At 43.5% G+C, this 13,755-nt stretch overlaps 1 protein-coding gene across 1 annotated transcript; it reads left to right on the top strand.

The window, feature by feature from the left end:
- Positions 1-2,248: 2,248 nt before the first annotated feature.
- LOC306931889 (alpha-(1,3)-fucosyltransferase 4-like) lies at positions 2,249-4,720 on the top strand. Its single transcript, XM_079513555.1, has one exon. The coding sequence runs from the start codon at positions 2,824-2,826 to the stop codon at positions 4,006-4,008; it is 1,185 nt and encodes a 394-aa protein (XP_079369681.1). The 5' UTR covers positions 2,249-2,823; the 3' UTR covers positions 4,009-4,720.
- The last annotated feature ends 9,035 nt before the right edge of the window (positions 4,721-13,755 follow it).

Below are 13,755 nucleotides of genomic sequence, written 5' to 3'. Positions count from 1 at the left end.
TCCAGGATCTGACACGTGGCTGAACGCTTTTGATAAGAAAGATATCTTTTTTAAGGGAGGAAGATGGAAGCAAAGATAAAAGTCCATCTTTGTGTGTGTTGTCTTTGTTTGTATTTAGATGAATGATGGTGAACTACAAGACACACTATATCACTATAGTCTGACTGTATTTACACATTATTTTCAGAATAAAAAACACTTTCATCTTTTAGAAAAAAGGAATACATTAAAAAGAAAAACATTAAACTCTGAGTGTTTACAAATCAATTTGTATTTTATTGTCAAAATACATTGCTATTTGGCATAAAAAATAAGAAACTTCTGATGTGTGAGCATCTAAGTTGAGTGCAGGCATGTACAGTGTGTATCTATATAACTTAGGATGACATAAGATCACAATGTTCTGCTTCTAATTCATACACGTCACCCACAGGGAGGACAGTAAAATGATTGGCTCAAAATAGAACGGTTGAGATGAAAGAGGGAATAAATAATGCAGAAAGAATACAAAGCCTCTTACGGGGATAACTATTCACAAACATGCACTCACGCGAACACACTCACGCACGCACACGCACACGCGCGCGCACACGCACGCGCACACACACACACACACACACACACACACACACACACACACACACACACACACACACACACACACACACACACAAGAAGAGAGAATAGATGTTACAGGAAGGAGGAGGACCCCCATGGAGATATACAATCTTCTTGCTTCATCTTGTCCCACCTCGGCTCTTCTACCACCTTTTTTTCCTCACACAGGGAACCACAGGGACTCCCATATCTGTGGTGAGAAATATGTTTTCTCACTGTTCTTATGTTTTTTTTCAGGCCACCAGAGCTCAGACACAACAGAGCACGATTGTCAACCTCCCTCTCTCATCATTCTTTCATAAGATAAAATAAGATAAAGTTGTATTGATCCCCAGAGGGAAATTCAGGTGTCATAGCAGCAACAGCTCTGAGAATGAAACACCAGGATAACAGATAAGAATAGTATTAGTTACCAACCAAACAAACTTAAATTAAATTAAGATATCAGAACTGGATCACCAAATGAGTGAACATATGCATGAATTTGGAGGTCCTTCACAAATAAAATGTTTGAGAAACATTGATTTAGAATAGATCACTGTCCAAATATGTCGTTTATCAATGTGGTTAAAATGTATCTTAATTAATAACAAAACATTCATGCTTAAGCATTTCAAACACTATGCTGTCTAGTTTGCAACTGAAATATTGTTTATTCATCACAATAAAAATGCAATAGCCTACTTAGATTAGGCTAGAGTTCCAATATACCACTTTTAGTGAACTTGTGCTTGTGTAGGGAGACACCTAGTGGACATTGATTTAAGTGTTGTAGCCTATTATAATTGAGGTTTAGGGGGCCTAAGGGGGGACTTGCATGATATCCTGACCTAATACCTATACACTTGACTGTGTATGCTATTGTATTTGTAGGCCTTGTAGCATATTACCACAGAACACAAAATGGAACATATTTTTGAGGGTCGCTATAGCCCCTCCTATACAGGTTTAATGTTTGTCTTGTTGTCTAGACAAACATTAAAAACGCCATTGACAATGGACAGAGTCTAATGTTTGTTTTGTCACACTAACACAAACATTAAATGCCATTAACAATGAACAGAGTTTAATGTTTGTTTTTTGCGCCCCTCACTTCACACGGGTGTGATTTTTGTTGTGCATGTGTTTATCGCCTAATAGCCAGGCCAAAAGCACTCTTTTTATTCCACAAATTTGCTTGGCCTCTGGCCCCAAGCCAAAATAAAGAACTATATGCTTTAATATTTTTGAGGGGCGCTATAGCCATAGGTTTAATGTTTGTTTTGTCCCTAACACAAACATTAAATCCCATTAACAATAAAGATAATTTAATGTTTGTTTTGACACAGTTTGTTTTATATAATCATTACATCACCTAATCATAGCAACATGAGTTAGACTTTAATAATTCCCTCCTCGATGTTGTAAGATGATAAGAGAGCCCCTCACTTCACACGGGTGTGATTTTTTATTTAAATGCCCCATTAATAAAGTAATGGAAAAAAATGAGCCTACGCCCATCAATCCGACCTGTACATCGAATTATGTTGCAGCTTGTCTAATAGGCTACTCGCGTGTTATGCAATCGGATATCTAGGCTAGGGAGCTAGGCTACTTGCTCTGGACCAAGGTGTTTACTCAACCTAAAAGAGCCTCAGTGAGGGCGACCGACAGTCAGCAAGCCCCACAAAGGCCCCATTCAACGGTAATGGGAATCCAGACCAGGCCAGCGCTGCCACGTCAAATGTTTGAGAAGTGTGTTTTTGTGTTTGTGCCTCGGACGACAGCGGACACCACACTGAACAACACTGACTGACTAAGTTAACTCACTCAGAACAATGCAGGTAAAAACCGGTAAAAAACAGGACACAGTCCTATTGTTGGTTACTAGGTAGGTCACCTGGATATTATCAGCACTTTATTCGTATCTTACACCGGTCTACAAGAACAATATGGGAGGAAGAAGGAAGCATTGCAGTTAACAGGCAGGTTTTGAGAAGGGAGGAAAAGTTTGGGCCGGGGATTAGGAGGACTAAGGACTGTTTTCAAAGCTGATGGAAACGAGACGGATGATTTATGGGAGTTAAGATTAGACTAGGCTACTACTAGCTGTGAAGAAGACCTGGCGAAGTGACTGCAGAAATTTCAGAAAAGGCTTTCTGAAATGTTGATTTCTGAAAGGTTAGTGAAGAGCTGGTGAAGGAATTGGAAGAACTACCGGCTCCGATGGAATGTGGCACTCATTGGAAACTAGGACGCGCGCCACTTGCAACACACGGAGCTGTCAGTGTCAGGAGCTCCAGTGTGACCCGGCTGAAATCCCACGCGGTGTTTTTGAGAACACCGTGCTCCTGGATGACTGTGGGAACTGTATGTTTTCTGTTCGTCTTGACTGTTTGTCTCCTCCATCTGCCCGACCCGTTGTCTGAAACACATATCTCTGTTACTGTTACAACCAGTGGAGAGCCCAGTCCGGTGACGCTACTGATCTGGACGCATCCTTTCAGTAGGTACCGCAAACTCCCAGACTGCGAGGCGCGCTACCAGATTCGCGGATGCACGCTGACTGACGACTGGCGCGCATACCCGCAGGCGGACGCCGTGATCATCCATCACCGGGAAATTGCAACCAACGTGTGTGAAGTCCCACCGGAACCACGCCCCCGTGCGCAAAAATGGATTTGGATGAACTTTGAGTCCCCCACCCACACACCCAGACTATGGCGGCTTGAGGGAGTTTTTAATCTCACCATGAGCTACCGGGCTGACTCAGACATTTTCCTGCCCTATGGGTACCTGATCCCTCTTCCAGTCAGACCACTGGGTCTTGCGCATGTTCATGTCCTCCGTGGGCCTTCACGTCCACACCCCAGACCCCGTCTTGTGGCCTGGGTCATCAGCAACTGGTCAGAGTCTCAGGCCCGCGTGGCATTCTACTATCAGCTCAGCCGTTATGTCCACGTGGATGTATTTGGTGGTGCAGGACGCCCATTACCTGAAGACAGAGGGACTAATAGTGTGGTGCAGTTAGCCCAACGATACCAGTTCTACCTGGCACTGGAGAACTCTGCGCACACAGACTACATCACAGAGAAGGTGTGGAATGCCGTGCTGGCTGGAGCAGTTCCGGTGGTGCTGGGTCCATCCAGGGAGAACTATGAACGCTTTCTGCCGCCAGAGGCTTTCATCCATGTGGATGACTTTCCTACAGTCCAAAGACTGGCCCAGTACCTGTTGCTGCTGAGACGCAACCAAGACCGGTTGCAATACCACTTGGATTGGCGGAGGAGTTACGCTGTCCACAAGCCCACTTTCTGGTCTGAACACTACTGCACAGCCTGTCGAGCTGTAAGAAACGCCAAAGGCAGGGCTGATGTGGTCACAGACCTTACAGGTTGGTTTCGCTCTTGAAGTGTGTCCTGACTCCTGACCCCTACAACACCAAAGGAAAATGAAAGCCATGAGGTGATTTGTTGACTAGCCTACACTAGGCCTAGTGCATGCTGCCTACACCTCAGAGAGAAAGTGAAGGGATATGCTTCTTTAATCATTTCCTGGCCTGGAGACAATGTGATTGTTACATTATTTATTGAGAACTGTGAAAATTGTCTACTTTGTACTGCCTGTGTGTGTGTGTGTGTGTGTGTGTGTGTGTGTGTGTGTGTGTGTGTGTGTGTGTGTGTGTGTGTGTGTGTGTGTGTGTGTGTGTGTGTGTGTGTGTGGTGCGTGCGTGCGTGCGTGCGTGCGTGCGTGCGTGCGTGCGTGCGTGCGTGCGTGCGTGCGTGCGTATGTGTGAATAATCTGAGTGATAATATTTTCATTTTGTGTGGGTAATAAAAAGAGACTTACTGTATGAAAAGAGAAAGCAGAGATATTCAGGATGCAAGTTCAGTCACAAAACTACACACACACACACACACACACACACACACACACACACACACACACACACACACACAGCACAAGCTTTGCTGCTTTATAGCTAGTATGTTACTGTATCATGAGCAAATTCTATGCACATAACTGCTGCAGCCAGCCATAAAAGCTTCTCTAGTCCGCTGAAACAAAAGCTATTGGCACCATGTTATAAACATAAATAATAAATAAAGATCAATTAAAAAATCAATACATTATATCAGTGAGTTGTCTTGACTGAACTATGCTAATCAGTGCAGTTGGCCACCCTGCTTCTGTTATAAACCTAGGAGATTCTTGCTCAGAGGGGTCTAAGTAACTGAATGGCACTATAAGGCCCACCACGCTTCATTATAGTTTACATGCACATTGCATATATTGACCACCAAACAATTAAACAACTATTTCCTATTTTTATAGATCCTCCAAAAATGGGAGGGAGAGAGAACCATTTGATAATGGTTTTAGAAGTAGGCTAACTATTACAATATGTTACTTGATTTGACTCATAAGCAAGAAATGATCCATCTCATCTCCTTACCTCAGGAACAGGAGTGTGATATTGTCACACACAATAGTTGAAGTCAATATTGTTCTCAGAGGTCCAGAATAGTTCCCCAATGTAGCCTAATTATTTTATTTGTTTGTGACTATTAAACTTTTGTTTTTTTAAGAACCCCGGGTTAGCACAGACATTACAGGAGAGGGAAACAACAATGATGTATACATATAACATAATACACGTTTCTTTTTCTAGCAAAACAAATTAGATGGAAACCAAAACAAAACGTGACAATGATGTTGAAACAGACAAACATGGATGGATCAGACTTGTAGTACAGGTATTCAGTACAGGTATTCAGAGTCCTGATTTAACCTTCTGTTGTAAGTAGGGCAGTAGATGGAATCTGTTCTTGCTCCCTGTGCTCGAGCACTGGAAGCCTCCAAACTCAAAACGTCATAGAAGGATAACTTCCAACGGTGGATATTACTGAGGTTTCCATCTCATTACCAGCATCTTTTTTGCAGCCGTTAACCGGCAAATAGCACTCTCTTCTTGTGAAGTGTTATTAGAGATGAATCGTCATTTAGTAACAGAATGTGTGGTAAACACGGTATGTTTGTCTCCAGTATCAGACAGGAATAATGCTACCTTTGCCCAAAAGGCTAGTAAGGTTAGTAGCCTAATTATTTAATCCTTGCACTATATAGTCTGTGAGCCAGTAGGGTTGGTTGGTACCATCTGAGCGGAATAATGCTAATTTCTGGCCAGGTATACAGTTAGAAAATATGTGATAGGATTGCACCAGCGGTAGCTATGTGTTCTGTCTTGCATTACAACACTCATACCCCACGTCATACCCTGAAGAAGGTATTTTGTTGCCGAAACGTTGGTAATCTAATAAAAAACCACACCCGTGTGAAGTGAGTGGTGCAACTCCGTGTGGGGGTCCCCGGGGGGTCCGCGGAAGTTCCAGATCCTCAGGAACACGGCCAGGGTGCTGGCCCGGTTCCGGCGAGCTGCCCCGCATCCGAACCGGTCGAGAAATGACAGAGTTACCATATGGGGGTCCCCGGAACATCCAGACCACCAGGTACGTGCCCAGGGGGCTGGCCCAGTTCCGGCGAGCCGCCCTGCGTCCGAAACGGTCGAGAAATGACAGAGTTACCATGTGGAGGTCCCCGGGGGATCCCTGGGGGTCCCCGGAATATCCAGACCACCAGATACGTGCCCAGGAGGCTGGCCCGGTTCTGGTGAGCCGCCCCGAGTCCGAAACGGTCGAGAAATGACAGAGTTACCGTGTGGGGGTCCACGGGGGTCCATGGAACATCCAGACCCCCAGAAATGCGGCCAGGGGGCCGGGGCCGTTTCCGACGAGCCGCCCTGCGTCCAAAATGGTCGAGAAATGACAGAGTTACCATGTGGAGGTCCCCGGGGGGTCCCTGGGGGTCCCCGGAACATCCAGACCACCAGGAACGTGCCCAGGAGGCTGGCCCGGTTCCGGCGAGCCCCCCCGCGTCCGAAACAGTCGAGAAATGATAGAGTTACCGTGTGGGGGTCCCTGGGGGGTCCTTGGAACATCTAGACCCCCAGGAATGCGGCCAGGGGGCTGGCCCGGTTCCGGCGAGCCACCCCACGTCCGAAATGGTCGAGAAATGACAGAGTTGTGGGGGTCTCCGGGGGTTCCTGGGGGGTCCCTGGAACATCCAGACCGAAACGGTTGAGAAATGCTGAAAACCAACCAAGCTATTTTCGTGCTTGGACAGACAGACAGACAGACAGATCCAGGGACAGACAGACCCAGGGACAGACCCAGGGACACACATAAGCTGTAAAATGTTTTTTGCATCGTAACTACGAGCTGTGCGACCTCTCATTCCTATTTTCACTATTCACAGTTTGTCTCCCGTGGTCAGCACCTCCCCACTATTGGTGTGCGCTCCTACCTCTTTGATTGTTTTGCATTAAAACACTACCAGAAAATTAGACAGGAAAATAATATTACTTGGGATAGTGGGGTAGTTACAAGGGGAAAGTGCATGGGCCAGTGATTTTGCTAGCCATAGAGGTGCTTTGCATATAAACAATTGCTAGTGAAAAGCTGCTGCAAATATGTCATGGCAAAAAAAATGCTATTACATGCTATGAGTTACACACATACATTATATTAGATTTATTGAAAATCATAATACATTTCCTCATGCAATGCAATCACATTTTCTAGCACTAGGGGTGTGTGCGTATATGTTTACCTTTCCCAAATTCACCATGAGAATTATTCCCCTCAGATGGTACTGCTGCAAAGCACCTGCTGCAAAGGTGATATTGCTGTGTAATGTTAACAGGTATTGAACCATCTTTAACCATCTTTTCATCGTTATTTTTTAGTTATAGTTATTCTATTTATAGTGACTCATAGGAATAGACTATGTGACAACCAGGTATAGTCTGGTGACGCCCGGAGAGACAGGCCAGAATGTAGACGACACCCGGGGGAGCAGTATGGGTTAACGCCCCAGCATGTGTCCTCCGTGAGGAGGAAGCCCAAAAATCCTCGGTGAGGCCTTTAGTCTGGTGCAACACACAGGTCCTGAGCCTGGTGAGAGCAGGAGTGGACCTGGTGAGACGTAGGAGGGGCCCGGACAGGAGTCAACCCACAGAGCCTAGTCTCTCCATGCGCCAGATTGCTGATCCTCCCAGTCCCGGTAGAGTAGTTCCGGAGCAACGGATTGTGTGGCCTTGGTCTTGCCCTAATGGGACTGATCGAGGGTAGCTACTGGGACGTAAGTCGGGACTTGATCACCCCGGCTGGGTCACCTGAGTGAGGGGTATGATGTTCGAGAGACCCGAAACCCAGATGACCTTGGGATACATCACTGAGGATGTATCCCAACCAAGGTCCTGGGATACATCCCAGGTACATCCATGCAATGTATTTTTGAGTGGTGCAAACCACTCCAACAACTGGCCTTGTTAGTACCCGTGTGTGTTTGTGCCTGTACGGGTGAGCATGGTTGCTATGGTTAGTATGTGACGTCACTGCACCACTCAGTTCACACGGGTGTGATTTTTTAGTTAAGGATGGGCACACGGCACGCCTTCTATTGTTATATGAGGTTTCGTTATCTGACCACAGATAAGCCTGCAAAATATGGTAGTATTTCATACTCAAAGTTACAATTATAATTTAGGCATTTAGAAGACACTCCAGAGCGACTTCAAGTGCAAGATTATTAAGTGCAGAGTATGCATGAACCCAAATGGTAAATAGTAGAGTGCAAAGAGAACAATGTAGTGCCTCAGAGAAACCAGGGAAATATCAAAATAGGATCTGTCATAACATATTATCTAAATAATAATAAATAAGTAACATTCTTAATATATTTCTGAAGAAAGAAATAATCTAAATCCTGCTGACGTCAGTAGATAGATGTAACACGAAGGAACTACTATGATCACCCTCTGTCCTGACATGTTACTGACAACAATACTACTACGATCACCCTCTGTCCTGACATGTTACTGACAACAATACTACTACGATCACCCTCTGTCCTGACATGTTACTGACAACAATACTACTACGATCACCCTCTGTCCTGACATGTTACTGACAACAATACTAAAAGGAACTACTACGATCACCCTCTGTCCTGACATGTTACTGACAACACTACTAAAAGAAGGAACTACTACGATCACCCTCTGTCCTGACATGTTACTGACAACAATACTAAAAGAAGGATGAGAGAGAATTAAAGCTCTATTGTCTTCAGTATGTTAGAATAAAACCAAATTAGGAGTTCAAATAAATGTATTGGGTATTTTTCTGTGTGACTGTGAACACATGTACTTACATCATATTACATGTAATCACATGCTCTCTTTCTTTCTTCCATGTCTCCTCTCCCTCTTGCTTATGACTGCAAGGCATTCACCATCATGGGCAGAATAGCAGGCAAGGTGGAAATTACGTTCACAATAGGATTTGTGGATTACCAGAATCAGTTTTTACGATGGAGTGCTGTCCACATCAAAATGACACATACTGCATGGTGCGGTTGTTAAAACACAATGAAGAAGTGTTCTCTGTCGGGTTGCCTTAACTTTACAGATGAGATATGTTGTCTTGAGGCCCTATGGGGGCCCTATAAAACCTCACTGTTTTCCTTCTCGTGTTTGGAGGAAGGTTCTCTGACAGTCTGCCTGTCTGTCTGTCTGTCAATATATTCCTGTTTTATGCATCTCAGCATATTAACTAATACTTGTTACCAAATAATAACCCCAGAGCTCTCTGATACACAATAAAATCGAGAAAGTTAATTTCTATTTTAACTCAGAGTTACATTAACACTCCAGATTTTAAACTATTGTCACTAGCAGTTTTACATGTCACTTGTTAGGAGATCGATTTCTCACTGCCTTCAAGATCTTTGACCCACAGAACAGGGGTCGATAAGGGGAGGGATTTGCTATGTAGTTTGTGTCTGCTAAGGAGCAGGTATAGATAGGTTAGATATTATGACACTATAGTGTGCTTAATTCAGGGATAATTAACATACATAAGAATAATAAGAAATTCCATTCAATAGTTTAAACACAGTACTATTATTTTCACACACAGAAAGCCATGGCAAGCAGTTACTTTCTTTGTGAGGGGACATGCAAACTATTCTTCCCTGTGAAATGAAATATCACCTTGCGCCACGGGCCAGCAGGTTTACTGGTGAGTTGTTGCTTGGCAACAAGGTGAAATATCCAATGTATCCATATGAGATAGTGATTCATGGGTGTTGGCAGTGAGAGACGTTGCCGAAACAGGTTCAAGGTGGATGTCGATGAATGGCCAGCCTTTCATGGCTACTCCGTTTGATTTGTACCTCCCAGTCCCAACTACCAGCTACTGGTGATTAACAAAGATCCTTCTCAGGGTTCAGTCAGAGCAAACCCAACCCCTCCCCTTGCTAACTGTGCCATTCATAACCTACATGGCACGGCCTCTGGCTACAGATACAATAATCTCATTTGTCGAGCAACAGATGTTTCTCTTAAAAAACATCCGTTGACTGCAGAGTGAAAAGTCTGTCTTTCATTCTCTCAGGGGATCAAAGTGACCAGTGTAATCACTATGAAATCTGCCACATTTGTACTGGTTTGAAGAGACATATTAAATTACAGTTGGCTTGTACTGTACTATATGGTGAACTATAAAAGAGCTTCTTTTCTCATACGCACACGCACAACACACTGTTCTGTGCAAGCGCACACACACACGCACACGCACGCACACACGCATGCACACACACACACACACACACACTCACACACACACACTCACACACACACACACACACACACACACACACACACACACACACACACACACACACACACACACGCACACACACGCACACACACAGCCTACACATATTTTATGAGGAAGCTTTCATGTTCTGTACATCAAAGTGCCAACAGAAAGCTAAAAGTAAGAAATGCGTATGAAACAACAACCCACCACCATGCAGACAAATAAACAGAGCAGTGTTCCCATGGCAGCGGGCTATAGTAATCTGATGGCTGGTTTCCCATGGCTGTGTCTCACTGCCCCATAGACCTCCACTCTGTCTCGCTGATGGCTCCTGTGATTGCAATCATCCATCTTACTGTCAAATGGGAAAAAAGGGCACGGAAGGGGGGAAAGCGCATACGTACACACCATTGCTGTCTTGCTCCCATGTGTCCAGTAAACAAGCCACCCTGCTGTGAACAGAGCCAACACATGGACCACAGGCCCGTCCCATTGGGGGTAGATAGGACATAGGAGTGCAAGTGTGCTTGTGTGCCTTTGCGATTGTACCGCTGGAGCAAGTGTGTGGGTGACTGGGTGTGCGTCTTTGGATGTCAGGGCCTGCCCATTATACTGTGCGATCAGTCAGTGGGCTATACACAGGGGGAGCTGTGTGGACACATGCCTGATCTTGCTTGTGATCAAAAGCACCAGAGACATGTTCCCTTGTGGCCACACGAGCAGGGCCTCACATCAACACGTCTCTGTTCAGTAGACAGGAAAAAATAAAAAGGAGAAAAAGACAAGGGGGCGGGGACATAAGAGGAAGGGAGGCATAGGGGCTTCTTGCAGACATAGCACAGATGAAGGGATACGAGTAGAGGACAGACCAAATGATAGTGCAATGATATATGGCCATATTCCTTGGTTCAGGTAACGCCACTGAATGGAAGGAATCAGCTCTGCACCATTTACACTGATGCTGGATCAGCTCTTTACCGACCTGATAGCTCCCCCGTGTGGGCAGAGCAAGGTGAGAGAAAGGAAAAAGGACCATCTGGAGTCTGTTCGTCTCTTTCTGCTCATGGGTCAACCAGATGTTTACAAACGTCCCCCAGGATGTTGCTGGTAACCTTGACTACAACAATCTATGTCTATGTTATCACCCATGGAGAGGACAAAGTGCAGGGGAGAAAAGTGATACTGCAGACTAAAGACTAAAGAAAGGAGCAAAGACAAGAGAAGCAAAGGAAAGGGGGGAGGACAGTATAGGAAAGGAAGGAGGGAAGGAGGAGGGAAGAGGAGAGGATTGAATGTGAAAAGTGTGTTTGTACATAGCATGCCAGTGCTGTGAAGTTGTGGAAGGTACATGGATAAATGGGATTCAATACTCTAGTAATATAAAGGCAAATCGGTTTATTGTTGATTGTTTTAATCTCATTTTAGCAATAGACATAGAGGCCTATAGTATACACAGATTACAATGCCTTACAACATGACAACAAAGCAGGAAAAATGTAAGTGTCACAGTCAGTCATGTCTATACTATTATGAGTGTGTGTTTCATTTATATATAGCAGATATTAGGTAGGGAAGAGAAAAAAATGCTATATCGCCACTATTTCCCAAATAGACTCCGGACCCATTTGTGGGTCACGGACACATTTTTATGGGTCACGACTCGAGTAAAAATCCCATTTTCTTTTCCTATACATTTAAAAACATATATATTTAAAAAGATATTTGTTTTAATAACAAAAAATGAAGTGAAAGTAGCCGATCTACAAGCTCAAAACGCGGTGTGAAGCGACGCGTTGTGTGCTTGTAGATCTGCTATTTTCACTTGTTGGGTCTCTTTTGGGTCTCGACCTGAGAAGTTTGTGAACCACTGCTAATAAGCAATATACGTTTTTACCTTGGAAATGTAACCCTATATATGTTGTATAAAATTACATGACATCATTAATGACATTTACTACTGACATTTAATATGCAGTAGGCTAAGATCAACTTAATTGAACAGGTCACACTCCTTTCTGAGAAGAAGACCATACACAATAATATGAATAATGCTGCTTTGTTACTGAAGGTACAGCAATATTGAAGTCAATGTGCAGTCAGTCAATGTGTAGATGTTGTCCTCTAGCAGCCACATGCCTGAAGATGCATGGAGCCAAGTGAGGTCAGCAGATTCAGGTCTAAACACTATTATTTCAGCACTTCTTATACCTCCCTCTCCAGATGCATACTCTCCTGATGCTAATCACTTCAGCTAACTTATTTTAAGCAGCAGTTCTTGGCAGTTTGTCATGTCTTACCTCAGTTTTAACAAGGCAGAGCAGAGAGAGGGAGCTAGGAGAAGAGAGCAGAGGAGAGGAGAGGGAGAATGATTTTGACAGGCCAGCAAAAGATAACCCCGAGGTTGTTCAACAAAAAAGTATTTAAAAGCTAAAGAGTGTGGGCTGGGTTTGGCTCTCACACGCAAACATCATACTATAGATCAGCCAGCAGTGTAACTGACATCTGGAGATGTTGTACAGCAGAGTGTTGAGGGAAGACAGATGTCAGGTCTCCTCATAACAGTTTATGTGATCATATTTCATTGAACAAGGTTTTTTAAGTGCTACTATTAAAGACAAAGGGTATACAGCAACATAGTGAACATGTGGACTGTACTTCAATGGATGAAATGCTCAGCATCTCATGTCTACAAGATTGAAATTTCAAGTAACTGTATTACTACTAATTTTTACAGCAAAAAGAAGACAATACAGACTAGTTGAGACAAAATATATTACAGAACATGTGGTGGAAAGTAACTACCGGTAAGTACATTTAATTAAGTACTGTACTTAAGTAAATTTTGAGGTATTTGTACTTTACTTGACTATTTCCAATTTCCAATACTTTTACTTCTACTCCACTACAGATTTGGATTATTATTTCAATAAATTTTGGCCATTTTAAAATTGCCGATCTACAAGCTCACAATGCGTCGCATGGTGACTCATTGTGAGCTTGTAGATCTTCTATTTTCAAAAGATTTTTATACATTTGAAAACTTGAAATATGCGACATTCAGCATAATGAGTACTTTTACTTTTGGTACTTTAAGTACATTTTGAAGCCAATACCATTTGTACTTTTACTCAAGTACATGTTGAATTCTGAACTTTAACGGAGTATTTCTACATTGCAGTATTAATACTTTTACTTAAGTAAAACATCTGAGTAGGCTACTTTTTCCACCACTGCAGAACATATTATGAAAATTGCACATCTAGTCAAGCAAATAATAATAAATAATAAAATAATAAACATTCCTTACATACACACAGGACTGTTTCCGGGAAATCTGGGCCCTATGAAAAGATATGATACTATTCTGGGCCCTATCTTCAACAGTGCCTTACCCCATATCCCTAAACTTCTTTGATTTTTGTTTGCTATTTTG

The sequence above is a fragment of the Electrona antarctica genome (assembly GCF_951216825.1).
Source record: "Electrona antarctica genome assembly, chromosome: 11".
NCBI lineage: Eukaryota > Metazoa > Chordata > Actinopteri > Myctophiformes > Myctophidae > Electrona > Electrona antarctica.
The sequence above is the reverse complement of the archived record's forward strand: the minus strand, read 5'-3'. Positions and strand labels throughout refer to the sequence as shown.

Coding starts and splice junctions, on each gene's coding strand:
- LOC306931889 (XM_079513555.1), top strand. CDS start 2,824: ATGGAATGTGGCACTCATTGGAAACTAGGACGCGCGCCACTTGCAACA.